At 36.6% G+C, this 21,199-nt stretch overlaps 1 protein-coding gene across 1 annotated transcript; it reads right to left on the bottom strand.

The window, feature by feature from the left end:
* Positions 1-18,266: 18,266 nt before the first annotated feature.
* Positions 18,267-19,671, bottom strand: LOC143632736 (tyrosine--tRNA ligase, chloroplastic/mitochondrial). Its single transcript, XM_077101169.1, has one exon. The coding sequence runs from the start codon at positions 19,669-19,671 to the stop codon at positions 18,271-18,273; it is 1,401 nt and encodes a 466-aa protein (XP_076957284.1). The 3' UTR covers positions 18,267-18,270.
* Between the last annotated feature and the right edge of the window lie 1,528 nt (positions 19,672-21,199).

Here is a 21,199-nt window from a genome sequence, read left to right on the forward strand (position 1 = left end):
AAGAAGGGGAGACAAGAGTTTGTAGACTGAAAAAATCCTTGTAGGGTTTAAAACAAGCTTCAAGAAATTGGTATCAAAAGTTTACCAATGCACTGCTTCATCATGGTTTTAATCAGTCCAAAGCTGATCACTCACTTTTCATTCAGCGAAATAGGAGCGATTTCATAGCAGCCCTCATATATGTCGATGATGTAATTATAGTTGGAAATAATCCTGCGAAAATTCAAGAAATCAAAGCCGAACTAGACAGGCGTTTCAGCATCAAAGATCTTGGCGGTTTAAAGTATTTCCTTGGGATTGAAGTTGCTAAAACTACTGAAGGATTAGTCCTAAGTCAAAGAAAATACACCCTTGACATCCTCGAAGATTGTGGTTTACTAGGCTGTCGTCCGAGTTATTTCCCTATGGAACAAAATCTCAAGCTGGACAAAGGAGAAAACGAACCAACGGTCGACGCTAGCCGGTACCGACGCATCATAGGGAGACTTCTTTACCTGCAAGCAACACGCCCTGACATCGCTTATTCCATCAATGTGCTTAGCCAGTTTGTGGCCGACCCTAGACAAACTCATATGGACGCGACACATAGGGTTTTACGATACCTTAAAGCTACTCTAGGGCAAGGCGTTCTTTTTCCCCGTACAGGTGGATGCAATATCACCGCTTACTCTGACTCAGATTGGTTGGGGTGCCCTATCACAAGACGCTCTCGAACCGGCTATTTACTTCTCCTTGGTGGAGCACCGATTTCTTGGAAAACAAAGAAACAATCGGTCGTTTCCCGTTCATCCGCTGAGGCCGAATATAGGTCCATGGCTACCACTGTGAGCGAGATATTATGGGTAAGGTGGCTTATGAAGGAATTGGATATTTTGTTAAGTGAACCTACCCCCTTATTTTGTGACAATCAAGCAGCTCGCGCCACATTGCTAACAATCCAGTTTTCCATGAACGTACTAAACATGTGGAAATGGATTGTTATTTTGTCCAAGAGCGAGTTGTTTCACAAGAAATTCAGCCTTGACACATTGATACAAAGATGCAAATTGCCGATCTTTTGACAAAAAGCTTAGGGGCACAACAACTAACATTTTTACTTGACAAGTTGGGCATCAAGAATTTACACGCTCCAACTTGAGAGGGAGTATTGAGATTTATTACGATCATTTCCTTGTTATCTTTTCCTTGATTTACTCCTAACCTTTTGCTATATTCCATAGATAGCAATTTGTCTTTGATTATTTATTCTATGTAATATTCATTCCCATGTAAGATGAGAAAAAGTCAGTAAACGAATTCCTTTTGATATCATCATTCTTTTAGATTGTATAAAGTTGGAGCTCATAGAGGTTGTGTTGCCTTGCAGCTATAATTATATATATATTCTTTTCTCCTGGTGCAAATTATAGTTTCGTTGGGGCTCTCAGCAAGTATTAATTTTAAACTTGAATTGTAATTGTTATCTAACCGTAATACCGTTCGTATTTTTTAGGTACATTATTTTGATTTTGGACCAGTTTTAATGTGTCCCCCGTCTCGGTTTTCACCTGCACATGTTATTACTAGAGTATTTTTTTTTCTAGATACTATGACTTTGTTAATGGCTCCTGGTCATTATGTGTAATTTTCACGGTTTCATGTCATGTTCTTTTGTTTTAAGATGGTTTAAAATTTATTTTCTTCGACATCTTTATATGTTATATTCTTATATGGATATAAGTATAAAATCCGTAATATGGAGCTGACTCTTTCATGATTTTTGGTGTCATTTGAAAGATGCACTCTAATAGTCTAATTGTTGTATCAAATAATAAAATATCTCATAGATCAATCGAATTTGGGGTTACTTAATTGGGTGTGCCGTTAAAATCAATGTACTTGCTAGGTAAAGAAATATTGATGTATGGTTGTGTTATCATTGCTAATTCTAAGACTTTTTAAGTAAACTATGTGTCAAATTGATTGTTTTAGTATCTTTCTTTTATATGTATATGGTGCTGATTCTTTGTGGTTTATTGTGTTGTTTTAAGATGCACCCATATCTTTTATGTAATGTCTCATTTGTTGTCAATTTTTGTTAGTGTCAAAACAGATTAATGAATGGCTGTGTGCATAATATGTGAAAACTGAATCTCATTTGTTTTCATTTTTCTACGGTCCATTTTTTTTAATTTTATCAACAAGAAAAAAGGTTTAACAATGGCATTTTTGGATGTGTTTCAGGCCTACTTCATGCAAATTGATGGGAGCATTAAACAAGTTATCAAGTGTCAGTAATGGTTGAGAGGCTAAACGGCTTGTAATGCGGGTTGGATAACATGTCAAAACGGGTCATTTTTGTTAATTAATTATTAATTGATTATTTTACACTTGGACCTAAAATGTTTGGGCTACACCATTTACTATTTTATTTATATACTACTTATTACTTAACATTCAAAAATAAAAATTATAATTCATAAATTCAATAACATAAGTCAGTGGTTTTCGTCTTTTACAGTTATAAAAGGCGGATCTGTTTTTTTGATTTTCAGTGTAACGAAGCAGAAATTCGGTTTTTGAAAAAAACACAAAACTACACCGCTGGTTTTGGGTTGGGTTCAGTTATTTCGGTTTCATGCACACTCTCAAACAGGTAATTCATAGTCAGGGCTAGAGGTGCACAAATCGGTTAACCTATAACCGGTTAATTGTCTAAACGTTTTTTTTTTGGCGGGAAATAACCAGTTAGACAGGTTAATCGGGTCGGGTACTAACCGGTTTTGATAAATTAATTAAAAAAAAATCGGTTAGCCGGTCGGGTAAAACCGGTTAAAAACCGTTTTTTTAATAAAATAATTTAAAAAAATCGGTTAACCGGTTAGTAACCGGTTTTGAAATCAATAATATTAACCGGTTACTAACCGGCGGTTAGGATCAGTTAGTAATCGGTTAGGATTGGACCGGTTAGACTTTCGGTTAGAAACCGGTTAACCGGTTTCTGTGTGCAACTCTGGTCAGGGCCAAAACAGGTCATGCCAACCCGTTCACATTTTGTCTATTTTTTTTGATAAATAAGATAAAATTTTATGATATTTCTATTTTATTTTTGTCATTTTAGCAAGAACGATGGTTTGTTTTTACATTGAAACAATAGCTTATAAACTCAACAGCTCTATATTAGTCTAGAGGTGGCAAAATGGGCAATGCGCATTTCTGAATCAGGTCTGAAATTCATGTAGACAAATTTATGAATTATAATTTTTATTTTTGAATGTAAAGTAGTTTATAAAAAATATAGTAAATCGTGTAGCTAGCCTAAATACTTTATTTGTATGTTTTTATTTTGGTTTTATATAAGATTGTGAAATGAATCAAAGCAGGTTGATTCATATTCTTGACTAAAACGGGCCAGGCGAACCTGGTCACACTTTTTATTATTATTTTTTCCTTTTCAATTTATTGAATATTTAATAAATTCATGAACTGAATTCAGAATACAAAAGCAGAGTATGAGGTAGACGTTGCAAGCATATGCAGAACGAATCATGTTTTTAAAGGAAAGCATTGATCCTAGATTCTATTTCCTGTATACTAGATGGATGTTTCATTTCTTGTAAGAAAAAAAATGTGTATTCTTTTTTTAAGAAGCAAATAAAGTCGTCCTGTTTAGTGTTTATAGACTTTGACTTACAAAGTGTGTATTTTTTAACCCGTGTAATGTACGGGTTCTAAAGCTAGTACTGTAATATTATTTAAGTATAAACAATAAACGATGATGATGTGCGGTTTATTAAACAAAATATATTACAAAATACCGTTAACTATAACACGTTATATGTTACATCCCCGAAGAAAATTTTAATATATATAGTTGCAAGTTGAAACTAGAGTATAGTATGTTATCATTTAATATGACAAACATTTTTTTAAAGGCAAATAACCTACTCTTAAGGTCTTATCTACTCATATGAATCACACCCACTACGCGGGAGTTGAGCCCTCTGGAGTCAAAGGAAATGCATTTTACCATCACACCATGCCTCTATTAACATTTAATACGATAACCCTAAAATTTATATACGATAACCTCTTTCTGCTATTAATACTTATTGCATGGGAAACTTTGTTAGAAAATTTGTCGGTGTTACTAATGTATCATGTGATCATAAAGGCAACACCGTGAACTTTCACCGTAGTAAAATATTTTGGTGTTTGCTTGTCTATTAAAAGGATTCTTGTTAAGTCTGGTCAGTAAAAAAGATTTTCAGATTTAGTCTAGTCAACAAGATTCTGGTACGTCACTTCTTAACTTCAAATGGGGTTTAAGATGACTTCCGTTTCTTCATATGTGTTTACTTGTTCAAATTTGAAGATGATTTTAATTTCAAAATCGATTTCATTTTCAATTTTTATGGACTAACAAGTTAGTTCTTAATTTTTGAAAATGACTCGGGTGATTATGGACTATGTGGTGAAATTCAAGAGACTACAGATCATTTGCTCATCTCTTGCCGAATCGCTGCCCAAGTTTGTTGGGTTTTAACAATATTATCAAAGTGATAAAATCCCTATTTTACCAAAAACGCAGCGGATATAAGTTTTAAATCTTGTTAATTTGATATGTATAAAATCAATTTTACACATGCAAAACCCAAGCTCGGATCCAAATACGAAATACATACTATCAAACACATGCATGTCACTAAAAGTACATGCATGTTAAAGCTACCTTTCAAATCCAAGGAAGAGGAAGGAGATGATGATGAAGAAGGCAAGAACTTGAATATGAAGCTCCTCAAGCTAGCATACCCCAAGCTTTCCAACAAACACCACTTGTAGCTAGGATTTTCACTTGACAACACTCCTTGGTTCCTTTTCTATGGCCGTCCAAAGAGAGGAAGAAAGGGAGAGTGAGTAGAGGATTTATCCTCTATTCTTGTGTTATTTTACTTGAAGTTTTTCTCCCTTCCCTTTTGGTTCCTCTTGGCCGAGACTAATAGAGAGAAAGGGAAGGAGTAGTAAAAACTTTTGTATCTTATATTGTGTTATGAGAAATAGTAGAGTTTAGAGTCTTTCAAGAGCCACCTCCAAGACACCCAATCAAATCTTATGCATGTACCCACTAAGAAGATATAATAATAAAATATTCCAACAAAAAAGAGGGAAAGGGGGGGGGGGGGGGGGGGGGCTTTCCTACCTTGTTATTATTCTTATTATTTTGTTTTATAACCTTTCTAATTATGTTATAAAACACAATTGTGTTATTTCCTAACATAAGACAATATAGGTAACATACTTGACATATTGTTACTTAAACTCTTTAAACAACAATATGGAATACTCTTTCTCAAAGTATAAATCATCCACATGATTTATTTATTTCACAAGTACATTTTATTTGTAAACCCCTTTCCAAATAACTCAAGTGTTAATATTCATTTATTATGATTATATCATATGTAAACAAATATTGTTGGTGTTTGTCTAGCTTGTTATTGGGTATGACCCAAATTGGATCATGACGTACTAGCCACATCAATAAAAATATGTGTCTTGGGCATAACGAGTCCAACAATCTCCCACTTGCACAAGATACATAGAAGATTGATGCAAGTAGCAAATACCGCCTAACTACGGTTTACTACCCCTAATACGCATGACGAAGTGCCATTCAATAACATCATCCCCTTCAAGTCCCTTACTTGAAATGATTTAGGTACATCGATTATTTATCCTTTTGCCACAGATGTCATGTCAAATCCAGAGACACAGAGTGATCATTCTCTGTTGATTTAACTTTTTAGGCCTTAGACATCTCACTCTCAATTAATAAGAGGGACAAATCCCCTCTTGACTACATACGTCTCTCACAATCACCTTGTACCATACCTGATCTTAGCCTTATGTACTGTCATGTTTCAGAGCAGCGAAGAACTAAGTCAAAGTATAATACTTGGTGAATATCAAGACCCAATATGTATATCAAGTCAGAGGATACTATGTTATTCGCCTTTACTCAAATTTACTTATGATCAATCACAAGGATTCCATGTAGTAATATTTGAGAGCGGGTCAGTCTAATATTTATAACCCATAAATATCTATGAACTTTGGCATCAACCCTTGCTCTATATTCATATCCCATGAATATCCACCAATCCAAGTTCATAATAGTCTTACCTTCATATTTGTTCCCACAAATATGAGCGACTACGGACATTTAGAATAAGTAACTTATTCACGGATTTAAACATGCTAAAATAGAACATAACTTAAAATTTCATAATCATAAACCATAATCATATGAATGAGTCAAAATAGAAATTGTTCCGATATCCAAATACAAAATTCGATATACAAAATTCGATCATATCTAATCACTAGAATACCGAAGTCCTAAGGCACAAGTATCACCCTCATGCTTTGGCCTTTCAAGGAGCTTCGTGAGTGGATCCGCAATGTTTTGATCGGTGTGAACTTTGCGAATACATATCTTTCCCTTTTCAACTTCATCCCTTATGTAGTTGAACCTCCGCTCAATGTGCCTCGTCTTTTGATGTGCACGAGGTTCCTTGATTTGAGAAATCGCACCTTCTTTGTCACAAAAGACAAGGCACATTGAGCGGAGGTTCACGAAAGATCTCTAGAGGGTCCTGAATGGTATGGACTACCCCCAGGTCAGCAATGAATTTTCTAATCCACGCAACTTCTTGAGCTGCCAATGAGGCGGCGATGTATTCCGTGGTGGATAATGCTACCAAGTCTTGCTTTGAGCTCTTCCAAGAGATTGCCTCACCATTCATAACGAAAACATATCCCGATTGTGATCTAGAATCATCTCGATCGGTTTGGAAACTCGCATCCGTGTAACCTTTTACAACGAGTTCCTCCTCACCCGAACCGTATATTAGAAACATATCCTTAGTCCTTCTAAGGTATTTCAACATACTCTTGACCGCCATCCAATGGCTACTTCCCGGATTATGTTGGAATCTACTTGTCATGCTTAAAGCGCATAACACATCCGGTCTAGTGCATACCATTGCATACATGATGGATCCAATAGCCGATGCGTATGGAATTCCATTCATTTTCTCTTGCTCATCCTTTGAGCTTGGACATTGAGACCTACTCAATATCGTTCCTCTTTGAATAGGTACCAAACCTTTCTTAGAGTTCTCCATCTTGAACCTCCTCAAGATTTTGTCAATGTATGCACTTTGGTTTAAACCTATCAACCGCCTTGATCTATCCCTATAGATCTTTATTCCCAAAATATAGGCGGCTTCACCAAGATCCTTGATAGAAAAACAACTTCTAAGCCATGCTTTTACCCCTTCCATGGTTGGAATGTTATTCCCAAATAGTAGTATGTCATCAACATACAATACTAAGAAGGTAATGATGCTCCCACTAGCTTTCTTATACACACAAGCTTCATCACCATTCTTGATGAATCCAAATTTCTTAACTTCTTCATCAAATCGATGATTCCAACTTCTAGATGCTTGTTTCAATCCTAGATTGATTTCTTTAACTTGCATACTTTGTTAGGATGTTGTGGATCTACAAAACCTTCAGGTTGTACCATATAGACATCTTCCTCAAGATGCCCATTTAGGAAAGCGGCATTGACATCCATTTGCCATATCTCATAGTCATAATGTGCGGCTATGGCAAACAATATCCTAATAGACTTTAGCATTGCTACGGGAGAAAACGTTTCATCATAATCAACCCCTTGAGTTTGAGTGAAACCTTTTGCTACAAGTCTTGCTTTATAAGTATCCAAGTTTCCATGCATATCGGTTTTCTTCTTGAAAACCCACTTACTTCCAACCAGTTTGGAATTAAGAGGTGGTACAACCAAATCCCATACTTGGTTGTCATGCATGGAATGCATCTCAACGTTCATGGCTTCAAGCCATTTGTCACAATCGGATTGTGACATTGCATCATGGTATGTGATGGGTTCATCCGAATCTACCACATAGCATCCATCCATGAAAAATCCATATCTTTCGGGTGGACGACTAATCCTACCGGATTTGCGAACGTTTTGGGTGTCTTGATCAACCATTTGATCATTATCAACGTCCTCTTGTTGATTGCTAGTGTCAACCAAACGTGTATCGGCTTGTGGTTCTCGGTCCTCCTCGAGTTCCACCGTTCTACTAGTACCTTCCATAAGGAACTTAGTTTTCAAGAACTCAGCCTTTCGAGCAACGAACACCTTTTGCTCGTTTGGGTTGTAGAAATAATATCCCATAGAGTCTTTGGGATATCCTACAAAGATACACTTAGTGGATCGACTTTCAAGTTTGTTTTGGGTGTTGTTCTTGACATAAGCCTCACAACCCCGTACCTTTAAATATGATAATGATGGAACCCTTCCATTCCATATTTCATAAGGTGTTTGATGTGGTCTAAAAATATATATATAAATATATGAATATTTCCTACATTTTAGATACTCTTGAGCCAAGTTTTTATTGAATATTATTAATAACTGGTTTATGTGTGAGTTAAATGGTTTCTAGAAACTATGGGCTAAAATGAAACACTTTTACTAAACTTGAGACCGACGAATGACGAATCGAGCATTTGATATATAATACTAATTATTTTTATAATTATTTAAAGTACTTAAAAGAAAAAAAAAAGAAAAAAAAAATTGCCTTACAAGTTAACTTAACATAATAATAATAATAATAATAATAATAATAATAATACAATAATAATTAAGTTTGGTTGCATGAAAAGTTTTCTTGTGTCATAATACAAATGGGCAGGGCCCACTAAATGATTAGAAAGTCCAAGGAGGCTGTAAACCGTATTATCTATATATTAACATTTTCTTTCGTGGAGCAGAAAAAAAAAAGAAAGAAAAACAAGGACAGAAGCAGCCGGCTGGGTTTGGAGGTCAAAGAACAGAGCAGAAGATTGGAACAAAGAGGATCCGCCATCTAGGAATTGCTTTGGCAAGTCACACAGATTCCCAATCATTATTTTATTATTCTTAAAGTTGGCAAAAGTGAGGAATATCATACAAAGAAACAAGAAGGCGGTTTGTGTCCGGGTTTAATCTCATAATTGGTTTGATTTTATTGCTTTTATTATGAACTTAGGTTTTGAACTAATTTATTTTATTATTGTTTTAAACATGACTATTGGCTAAACCTTTTTAGTTATCTAGGCTTGGATTGATGTTTTGTGATTGATTAAGGGTTTAAACGGTTTTCGGGAATTGTTTATTGGGTTTTGATTAATTAAAAGTTTTGATCAGATTTATTGGATGTTATTTATGCGTATTTACTTTTGATTTGTGCTTGAATGAATGTTTCACATGTCGCTTGACTGAATGTCTTTCGATTATAGGTGCATGTTAGGGTTGTTTACTGTGTGTTTGCAACTTGTTTATGGTTTATTGAGCTCATACACCATAGAAACTGATTTTTAGCTTATTATTAGAAGTTTATATTCTTACTTGCTTAGATATCCGACGGGTGATAAGTTGTCGGGTTTGTCTTTGTTATTAGGGTTTTAGGTTGAAATGTCTGACAGGAAGTTTGCCTAGTTTTCCCTAGTTTCACGGTTTACCCATGTCTTTTAAATCTCTTCTAGACCACCCCATGTAGTTAGGTGCATTGAGATAGTGAAACCGACGGGTTAGCTATTTTTTTTAGGGTAATTAGTCATAATTGGTGAACTGACAGGTGAGCCAATAAGCCGGTGTTTTTACATGATCTTTAGGATTTCCTCTTAGGTGACACCTTGAGAGTGATTAGGGATCCATTAGGTTTCATAGGGTTCATATTTTTAGATTCCCGGTTCCAGTAGCATTTTCCCGTAACCGATAAAAGCCCGAGTCATCACAATTCGGATTCCTTGCCTAGGTAACACCTTTCTCATTAGTGTTTTCGTCTAAGTTTTAGAATTTTAAGTTTAATTTATTAGTTTAAATTAGTCTAAGTAATAATTAGTTTTATAATAAAATAAATAAAAATCCAAAAAGAATCTTTTTCTTAATTATTAGTTCATTTAGCTTTTAGAATCTAGGTTCGTTAATTTAAATAAGTGTCTCTAGGGTTCGATATTCCCGGACTTCCCATAACTATTCTACACCTGATAGGTTCACTTGCCTGTTGCTAGTGGTTTCGTTCAGGGTATTCTAGGTTTTTATTACTCGTTGTGCTAGGTTGATTAATAGCAATATCTTTATATACCACTTTTAGGCACATCAGTGTTTTGTCCACTTTCTTGGTTGGGGCCATATTTAGAATACGGGCCACGGAGAGCAAAGGAAAACCCCAAAATGATAGAGGCAATGTGCTTCTAGCCATCATAGATCGAACCATATCCAATAGAGTTCGATTCCTCCTCTCGGACACACCATTATGTTGTGGTGTTCCGGGTGGAGTAAGTTGTGAGATGATCCCACAATTCCTAAGATGATCTCGGAAAGCATCACTTAGGTATTCACCTCCTCTATCTGAACGAAGTACTTTGATGGTTTTATCGAGTTGATTTTGTACTTCATTTTGGAAGACATTAAACATTTCAAAGGCTTCATCTTTGTGTCTTAACAAGTACACATACCCATAACTACTATAATCGTAGATAAAAGTAATGAAGTATCTTTCACCATTCCTTTTCATTGTCTTAAAAGGACCACATACATCCGAATGTATGATACCCAATAAGTCTTTTGCCCCTTCATTTGTTCCACTAAAAGGGTCCTCGGTCATCCTCCCAAGTAAACAAGACTCACACTTATCAAATGAATCATCTTCACTTGATTCCAAAAGACCATTCTTTTGAAGTGTATGTATGCGATCTTTGTTTATGTGACCAAGGCGACAATGCCAAAGATAAGTCTTACTCAAATCCATTTTGAGTTTCTTGGTGCTTGATTGGTACAACATGTTATCATAGGATGTGTTATCATGAACTAATTCATAAATGCCATTAGACGGAATTGCTTTAAAATAAAAGACATTATTCACGAAAACACAAATACCATCATCCATAAACTTAAAATCATAACCATATTGTCTTAACAAAGAAACGGAGATAATGTTCTTAGTCAAATTAGGAGCATACAAAACATCTTTCAAAACAACTTCCAAACCATTTGGCAGCTTCAATGTATAGTCTCCTCGGGCTTCGACAACAACCTTTGCTCCGTTGCCCATGAACAGACTAATATCTCTTTTCTTGAATCCTTTATTTCCCTTGAACCCCTGCAATGAATTGCAAATATGAGTTCCACATCCGGTATCCAATACCCATGTGTTAGAGGAAATAAGATTAAGATCAATATGAATCATGAAAGTTGTACACGAGGATTGCCCCGCATCCCTCTTAGCTTTCAACTCTTTGAGATAGGTTGGACAATTCCTCATCCAATGCCCTATCTCCCCATATCCAAAGCACGGATCCTCCGAGCTAACCTTTAGCTTCTTTGGTTTGGGTGGTTCCACTTTAGCATTTCCCTTGAACTTGCCCTTGACTTGTCCCTTACCTTTGGCAACCTTTTCCTTGGGTTCCGGGTGATGCCTTTTCTTATTGCCTCCCTCATTGATCGTGAGAACGGGTAAAACCTTTTACCCATTCCCGTCTCGGCTGTCTTGAGCATTGCGTGAAGCTCACCAATGCTCTTGTCTCACCCATTCATGTTATAATCATAACAAAAGTCTCAAACTTCTTGGTTAAGCCATTTAGGATCAAATCCGTGGCTAACTCGTTTGAGACGCGACAATTAAGGCGCTCGAGACATTCAATGTGGCTTTTCATCTTAAGTACATAAGATGAGATCGATTGGGTTTCCTCCATACGACATGCATGAAGCGCTCGAACCGTTTCGAAGCGTTCCACCCTAGCTTGTGTAAGGAACATTTCCTTAAGTTGGGTGATCATGTTTGTATTCCCCATGAAGTTCAAAATCCTTTTGAATCTCGGGAATCATAGTTCCCAACATGAGGCAAGAAACTTGCACCGAATCCTCATTGTGCTTAACCCAATTGTTATGGTCTTCGGCATCGTCAATGCTAGGTTCATCGGGAATTGGATCTTCTAATACATAGTATTTCTTTTCTTGCTTGAGAACGATTCTCAAGTTTCGATACCAATCTATAAAGTTGGTATAGTTTAGACGATCCTTATCGAGAATAGATCTTAGTGATAGGTTATTAACGGGTGGAATAATAATGTTAGGTGGATTGTTGATTGCGGCCATCTACAAACATAACAAAGCTCAATTTTAGTATGTTCGATATCAATTATTTTAATCGTTAATACCCTTTTTTGTCTCCAAGACAATTAATGATTAAAATCTAGAACCCAACGTTACATTCAAATAGTAGTTAGGTGACCTTTATCCTACTATTTAAATTAACAAGGTAGTCAACGTTTGACGATTGCAACCCTTTGCAACTTCTAGTTTTATGGGATCGGTTAAGCATCTCATGCTTAGTTGGCATGTTTAATCCCATCAACACCATTATAAGCCATGCTTCGGTGACCCTATTCACATGGTTTCCAATTTAAGTCGTCCTACTTACACACACGTGTGAGTTTACACATACAAATGGTTAGGTGACCTTTATCCCACAAATATGGCAAACCCACCTCAACTCACAAGTTTCCTCTAATGAGGTTAGGTGACCTTTATCCCACACCGAGTTCCCAAGTGATTCGAGTGTCGTATAAAAGGATGGTGTTCAACTTATTTTATAAAAGGGATTTTAGTTGTCTAAATTCTAGATTGGAAAACTTTTTATGTACCTTTCATTTGCATGCATTCAAACGTATGGTACTTATTTGAAAAACCCATTTTCAAAGTTCCTATTAATAAAACTCATTTTATTATGAAATCATTAGCCTTTAATAAAACCTATTTTTATTACCTAATGATTTCCAAGGAACCAATTTTATGCTAGTTGTTAATTTTAAGTTGTTTAGCAAACCACATTGCAATAACACAAACAAAAGTAAATCAACCATGCAAGCATAAACATACACAATCACAAGTTCATAACCATAGCCTCCTAATGTTGACCACACTTGTTGATCGAAGACAAGTGTGTCAAAAAGTCTCTCCTAAGGGACTCAAAATGACACAAGCTTGTGTCAGTGAACTCCCACTTGATCCCGCATCTAAATGCTCCAAGTGTTTACCCCCGTGTTGTGGTCTCCATCCATTTTATTTGGGCTCTCTTCCTTTGCATCTTCTTTTACAAAAATATATCCTAATACATTTTTCTCTAGTAAAAGAAATGCATCTAATCTACTTATTATTACAAACCAATTGAAATGAATACATAGATTACACAACCTAAATAAATTACAACCATATCGAATGAATAAATAATACAACACAAATATTCAACCAAACACAAGGCCATGGCTAGGTTATGAACATCTATTACACATCTAAATATGTAATAACACAATGACCCAAAATGGTTCCCCTTGACCCTAAAACTTTCGGCCAAACTTGACAAAACCGAAAGTTCCGGGTTTTGTCCAAACAACACAATCAATCATCCAAATGACTTAGTTTTTCAAGATTACCACATGCATGTAAAGTATAACCTTGAAAAAACATGGGGCAACCAAAACCCCCAAAATTTTCGGCCATATGGTAAAACCCCACCATAAACCCGAAAATTTTTTGGGTCTAATGAAGCATGCATCCGTATAAGCGGCTCTTGATGCCATTGTTGGGTTTTAGCAAGATTATCAAAGTGATAAAATCCCTATTTTACCAAAAACGCAGCGGATATAAGTTTTAAATCTTGTTAATTTGATATGTATAAAACCAATTTTACACATGCAAAACCCAAGCCCGGATCCAAATACGAAATACATACTATCAAACACATGCATGTCACTAAAAGTACATGCATGTTAAAGCTACCTTTCAAATCCAAGGAAGATGAAGGAGATGATGATGAAGAAGGCAAGAACTTGAATATGAAGCTCCTCAAGCTAGCATACCCCAAGCTTTCCAACAAACACCACTTGTAGCTAGGATTTTCACTTGACAACACTCCTTGGTTCCTTTTCTATGGCCGTCCAAAGAGAGGAAGAAAGGGAGAGTGAGTAGAGGATTTATCCTCTATTCTTGTGTTGTATTACTTGAAGTTTTTCTCCCTTCCCTTTTGGTTCCTCTTGGCCGAGACTAATAGAGAGAAAGGGAGATGAGTAGTAAAAACTTTTGTATCTTGTATTGTGTTATGAGAAAGAGTAGAGTTTAAAGTCTTTCAAGAGCCACCTCCAAGACACCCAATCAAATCTTATGCATGTACCCACTAAGAAGATATAATAATAAAATATTCCAACAAGAAGAGAGAGAGGGGGGGGGGGGGCTTTCCTACCTTGTTATTATTATTATTTTGTTTTATAACCTTTCTAATTATGTTATAAAACACAATTGTGTTATCTCCCAACATAAGACAATATAGGTAACATGCTTGACATATTGTTACTTAAACCCTTTAAACAACAATATGGAATACTCTTTCTTAAAGTATAAATCATCCACATGATTTATTTATTTCACAAGTACATTTTATTTGGAAACCCCTTTCCAAATAACTCTAGTGTTAATATTCATTTATTATGATCATATCATATGTAAACAAATATTGTTGGTGTTTGTCTAGCTTGTTATTGGGTATGACCCAAATTGGATCATGACGTACTAGTCACATCAATAAAAATATGTGTCTTGGACATAACGAGTCCAACAGTTTGAAGTTTTATAAGTTCATGGTGCAATATCCCCTTATATATGCTTTTACGGTTCGCGATCTCTTGGAGATTCATAAAATTGCCCCAATAAGAAACAAGAGAAATGAAGTTTTGCATGGAATCATAATGACGTCGTGTTGGTGTATTAGGAAATTGAGAAACGAGGCTATTTTCGAAAATAAAGTTGTTGCGGTTTCAAAGGTGAAAGAAGATATCAAGTATTTGGGTTATCTTTGGATAAAAAGTTGGTCCTTGATTAAAACTATAAATTGAAAAGATTGGTGCAATTTCTCTTTGTAATTTTGTTTTTTTGTTTTGGCTCTAGCTTCTTGCTAGATGTATGGACATGAGTCATTGGGTGGATGATCATTACTAGGCTTATTTTAATGTGACTTTAAGATTTGAACTTTGAATCTAATTTCTTTGATTCAAGTGTCTAAGGTGCTGGTAAAAAAAAAATCTAAGGTAGTTAGGTGTGAGGTCGTTCGACCCGCACCCCATAAGCCGGGTCATCACATAAGTAACTACACGTCTATATGTGTTACAAGAACCCGCACCATAAATGGTCTAAGACCAACTGGTCCTGGAGCAGCAGTCGGTTTAAAGCATTCACCTCCAGACCCAAATAAGAATAATGCTGAGCTAACCACGTTTTCACTAAGGGGCTGTTTGGCAAGTGCTGAACCATTAAGTGTTGAACCATTAAGAGGTCTGAATAGTTAAGAGGCTCTGAGCCAATAAGTGCTGAACTAGTAAATGTTGTTTGGTTGGACATCTGAATGACTGTGCAGAATGACTATTTTACCCCTTTGAACTATTTAGCGCTGAATGAAATATATTTGTTTAGTCAGAGTGCATAATAATTGTACTAAATGACCAAACTTTCATTATAGCCAACCAAAATACATCTTGAAACAAACTTTTATTATAATCAACCCAAATACATTTTAAAAATAGTTCAACAAAGCATTGACACAAATAACTTAACAATACACTTATAGTACAAAACCCCTAAACATCAAACACGGCTTAAGCTATATCCGGACAAAACTATACAATACGACACTTAATCAAAACAAAACTATACAACTTTTAAAGTAAAAGTGAAGTTTCAACTTGTAGATGTGTGTTCTAGTTCCGTCCCGAGCCCTTGATCATCATCCAACACCATGTCCTTGAACATTTCCCAAGACAAACACCCACACAAGTTAGTCATTCAAATCGTGGTGTGGCCTACGTCCCCTACAGCTCATGGGCTGTTACAATAAACCAAATCCGTCCAAACAGGTCAAAATCAATCTATACTTTATCGTTACCTTTCATTCCCTACATCTTATACGCATATATAATTTCTTTGTGAATATATAAAAGTAAAGGATTATATCCAGCCGCTTGGCCCGTTATCATTTGGTTAGTCACGTATACACTTTGACCGATTTACGACATTAATACACTTTGCTGAAAATCATGATTTTATTAATGAAACACGCATTAAATCATATCAAACCATTTCAGAAATTATAAAAAAAATTCCATAAAATAACTTATGATGTTAACTAACTTCCTACTAAAAATCATGTCGAAATAAAATGATTCAGACCCCGAAAGTGCACTCGCAAATGGGCTGACCTGGGTGATGAAAATCCTTATTTTACTAATAAACAATTCACAAAACCACCACAAACGATTTCAGAAAAATCTATAAAAATTACATAAACTCAATTATGGTATTAACTAACATCTTACCAAAAATCATACGAAAAGAACATGATTAAGGCCCCGAAACGTCACCCGCAAGTAGGCTGACCTGGTTCGGACAACATGCATAAATCAGTTTTACAAATTTGTTTGGTCATCTTAACTGAACCCATTTGACTTTAAACCTTATATACGGCCTTAACAAATGCTTGAAGAATGTCAAATCCAGATTTCATATAAAACCGACACTTTTTAGTCCCCGAAATAACCCTCGACCCGCAACTATGCACTATGGATAACAATACTCGCTTCTAGCTGACCAGGTTCGACAAGGTAAATAAATCATAACTGAACCCACAAATCATCAAACGTTAAACTGACACTTGAGCAGACATTTATGAACCAAGTTTTTGTTACATGCTCAATGAACAAGCTAGCAGCAAAAGTGTGGCAACTTACAGAATGCGTGAAGCTTAATTGTATTCACCTCTTTCTTTACTACACCTTAACTGTAGATAGATTATTATTCAAAGCGATCAAAGGAAAAAAAGAAACATGCATGTGTGTATGTATTTATGTATAGTTTTGTAACATCATATTTCCAAGACAAAACCAAGCAAAATATTCATTTGTATTTAAGTAAACTTTATAATTGAATAATGAAAAATAATTCAAGTGTTATATGATAAAATTAAATAGATCGAGACAATTAAATTTAAAATGAAGGCATGTATTGACTATCTTGTATGGGGCATTTTTGTCGAACACATGGTGTGCACATCAAATTGATTATCGTATCAAAGAAATGTACATTCAATTGAGAATTTAGGCATGGCATAGATACCGAATAACTAATAATAAATATATGATCTGATAACAAAAATTCAGAAACATGAAATACAACAATACGATGAGTTGATAAAATTACTGACGTCTTGGCTGAGGAGCTCATCTACGGTGTTGATGCCAAATGGAATTGAACTGTTTTTTGGGGGGTAATCATCATTGTGTTCGATCGTTGCCAAATACTTTTACAATCGAAATACAAACTTTGTCATAGCATGATGTGTGGTGGTGGTCGATGGATAATGAGGTGAAGATTGGTGGTGAGGAAGTGGATGGGATACGAAGATGCATATTAGGGCATAGGGTATATTTGACATCCGAACCATTCAGCAAGTTTTGGAAGCTAGACCATTTTGAGGTGCACTTAACCATTAAGTGGTGTTAATTTGAACAGCCAAACGGTCTGCATCTGAGCGAATCAAATGTTGACCTCTTAATGGTTCCATAAATACCTAAACAAACAACCCCTAACCTGAAAAGGATTGCTGGACCCAAACGCGCTAAAAGTAAAAAAAGCGAGCACATTCGTTTAACATATTTTAGCCTTGAATTTAAACTTTGCCTTCATTTAAAGGTTTTATAACATCAATCAACAGTAATTAAAACAAAAACATAGCATACCAATTCTGCTATACTGTCATGACTCAAACCACAACCAAACGTAAAACCGTGTTTGTTCCGTTCCTCTATGCATCTCTGTGACGGGTAAATCTCCATGATAAAGGGACAACTTTTGTGTAGTTTGCAACTGGATGTAACTTTGCAAAATTCATAACATGACATAACCAAAATATCAGCTCTTCATTTGGTTCGGTTTTGTGGATTAACTTTGTTACAATCAACTCTCAGTCACTCAGTTTCTCTGCTCAGTCCTAAATTTTTTGAGGCTAATAGAACATGAGAATTGATAAATATCCGCTTTCGATTTATAATTCGAATTCAATGTGCCAAAAAATTGTTTAAAAAAAACATATGAAACAGCATAACTCAAGCTATTCTCACAACCATCTTATTCTTCTTCCCAGCAGACAACAGCAAAACCTTCCCATCAACGATATCCTCCACACCAATCTTCTTCCCTTCACTATCCACCCTCCCATTATTCAAATACAACCCCCCTTGCTTCACCAACCGCCTAGCCGCCGACTTACTCTCTATCAACCCCGTCTCAACCGACAAGTCCACCACACTGACATCCAAAACCCGATCATAAACCAAACTACATGACGGCACATCCTCCGCAATCCCCTCTATCGTTTCCCAATCCAACTTCGTCTCAGACCCCGGCCTCAACGCTTCAGTCGCCTTCACCGCCTCCTCCAACCCACCCAACCCGTGAACAAATCGAGTCACCTCCTCCGCCAACCGCCTTTGAGCCGAATTCGGCACATACCCTTTACTCTTCATACCCGCCTCAATCTTCTCAATCTCATCCAAACTCAAAAAAGTCAAAATCTTTAAAAACCGAATCACATCCTCGTCCGGCACCGAGAAAAAATACTGGTAAAACTTATAAGGCGATAACAATGCCGGCGAGAGCCAAATCGCACCCTCTTCTGACTTCCCAAACTTCGTCCCGTCAGACTTCAACAGCAACGGAAACGTCAGCCCGTACGCCATGTCCGACTGATGCAGCTTCCGAATCAACTCCGTACCCGCCGTTATATTCCCCCATTGATCCGACCCGCCTATCTGAACCGTCACATTATGCGATTTGAACAAATGCACAAAATCATACCCTTGTAACAACTGATAAGTGAATTCCGTATAACTCAACCCCTGATCCGACGACTCCAACCGTCGCTTCACGCTCTCTTTCGCCATCATCGTATTAACCCTGGCGAACCGGCCGACGTCTTTTAAAAAATCTAACAGCTTAACATCCTTCCACCACTCATAATTATTCAAAACCATAACCGAGTCGTTGGCATTGGGGTTTTGTTTAAGGATATTAACAATCGTGTTTGAGATACCGGCAATGTTATTATTAAGGGTATCGATATCGAGTTCGGGGCGTTCGAGGGACTTACCGGAGGGGTCTCCGACGCGGCCGGTGGCGCCGCCGACAAGGGCGAGGACGGAGTGGTTGTGGCGGAGGAACCAGGAGAGGACGATGAGGCCGATGAGGTTGCCGAGGTGGAGGCTCTCGGCGGTGGGGTCGAAGCCGCAGTAGACGCGTACGGGTGAGTGGGAGCAGATGGAGCGGAGGCTGTCGCCGGTGAGGGAGTCGAGGAGGCCTCGTTGTTCTAGGGTTTGGATGACGTTGGGTCGGGTGCAGAATTGACGGGTGGGTTGGAAATGGCGGCGGCCGAGGGTTCGGGTTGTCGGAATGCAATTTGGTTTGAAGAGGAAGAAGGCTGACCTAAGAATGGAGGTAGTGGCCGCCATTGGTGTGGGTTTACAGTTTAAGATCGGGATAAGGAGGAGATGACGACGCATTTGGAAGTTGGAATAAAAACCACTCGTTTTAGCCACTTATATAGAGTCTGTTTTACTCCTATAGTATTTTTTTTTTTTGGTTTTTTTAAAATTACAAAATATTAAAAATAACATCCAAGTTGTTTACAAAATAGAAACACGTAATTTAAAAGTAAATATTTTGCTATATACATAAAAACATACGAACAACATGAGCGTTTTTGAGTAACGATATATGTGGTCATGCAATCCATTTTGGCTGACGTCCATGTGAGATATATAAGCTTTTGAAATATAACTGCCATAAAAATAATTAAGTTTGGAGCAAGAAAAACTGATACTTGGCCTGTACGGGTCGTATACTATCTATACGGCTCGCATAGACCATAAAATAATTATAAATATCTGGCCAAAGTACAGCTGACATGCTGTCTATATGAGTCGTATAGACCCTATACGGCTCGTATAGGTCTATACGAACAAGAATATCTATACGACTCGTATAGGGTCTATACGGCTCGTATAGACTGCAAAAAGCTGCCAACCTGTCACCTACGTACGCATGTTAATATGCTAGGCCTATACGACTCGTATAGGCCCTATACCCTTAACTTTTGTCATGGGTAATGCATAAGAAACTGAAAAAAACCGATTCTAAACCGGAAAAATCAAAAATTTCGAACCGAAATAAAAACTAACAGTTTGATGTATGTTTTTGTAAAAATCGGACTATATCAATCAATCAATCAATCATACCCAGTAAAATCCCACCGACAGCAGAGCTATAGGTAGGGTCTGGGGAGGGTGGGATGTAGGCACACCGTACCTCTATCCAAAGGAATAAAGAGGTGGCTTCCAGAGAGACCCTCGGCTCTAAGAACATGTGTATGAAGCAAAAAAAGGAAATCAAAGTTTAACAGTTATATAAAAAACTACTACTAATTATAATAATATTAATAAAAAGGTCACAGTTTAACCGCAATATAAAAGCTAATAATAATAATAATAAAGTATGTAAGGGAAATACCATTATGGTATGTGACCTAAATAAGTTAAGTCTAAGCCCTAAGGTATTCAATTCTCTCTAAAAATCCTTAACTTTAATTCTACTTCTCCACGAATTCCTATCCTCAACCATGTCCTCAGAGAGGTTTAGGTCTATCAAATCATGCCTAATCCTCTCATCCCAAGTCAATTTCGGTCGTCCTCTACCCCTCCTCCCCTCTATAGTAATGTTTTCTACGGATCTAACAGGATTCGTCGTCTGTCTTCTCTTTACATGTCCAAACCATCTCAATCTCCACTCTCTTATCTTGTCTGCTATGTTCGCCACCCCTAATCTCTCGCGAAGCACAAAAATCGGACTAATGGTTCGGTTTTGGTTTTGCGCGTGATAAAAACCAAAAAAACCAAACCGAATTTCTAGATTATTATTATTTTTTGTTTTTTGTTTTAAGTAATTTAATAAACATGTAATTCAAATACTTTTGCCCAAATA

Source organism: Bidens hawaiensis, unplaced genomic scaffold, assembly GCF_021521415.1.
Source record: "Bidens hawaiensis isolate Kalapana, Puna unplaced genomic scaffold, B.hawaiensis_p1.1 tig00006521_1, whole genome shotgun sequence".
NCBI lineage: Eukaryota > Viridiplantae > Streptophyta > Magnoliopsida > Asterales > Asteraceae > Bidens > Bidens hawaiensis.

Excerpts from the sequence above, each read along its gene's own strand:
- LOC143632736 (XM_077101169.1), bottom strand. The coding sequence starts at position 19,671 with ATGGCGGCCACTACCTCCATTCTTAGGTCAGCCTTCTTCCTCTTCAAA.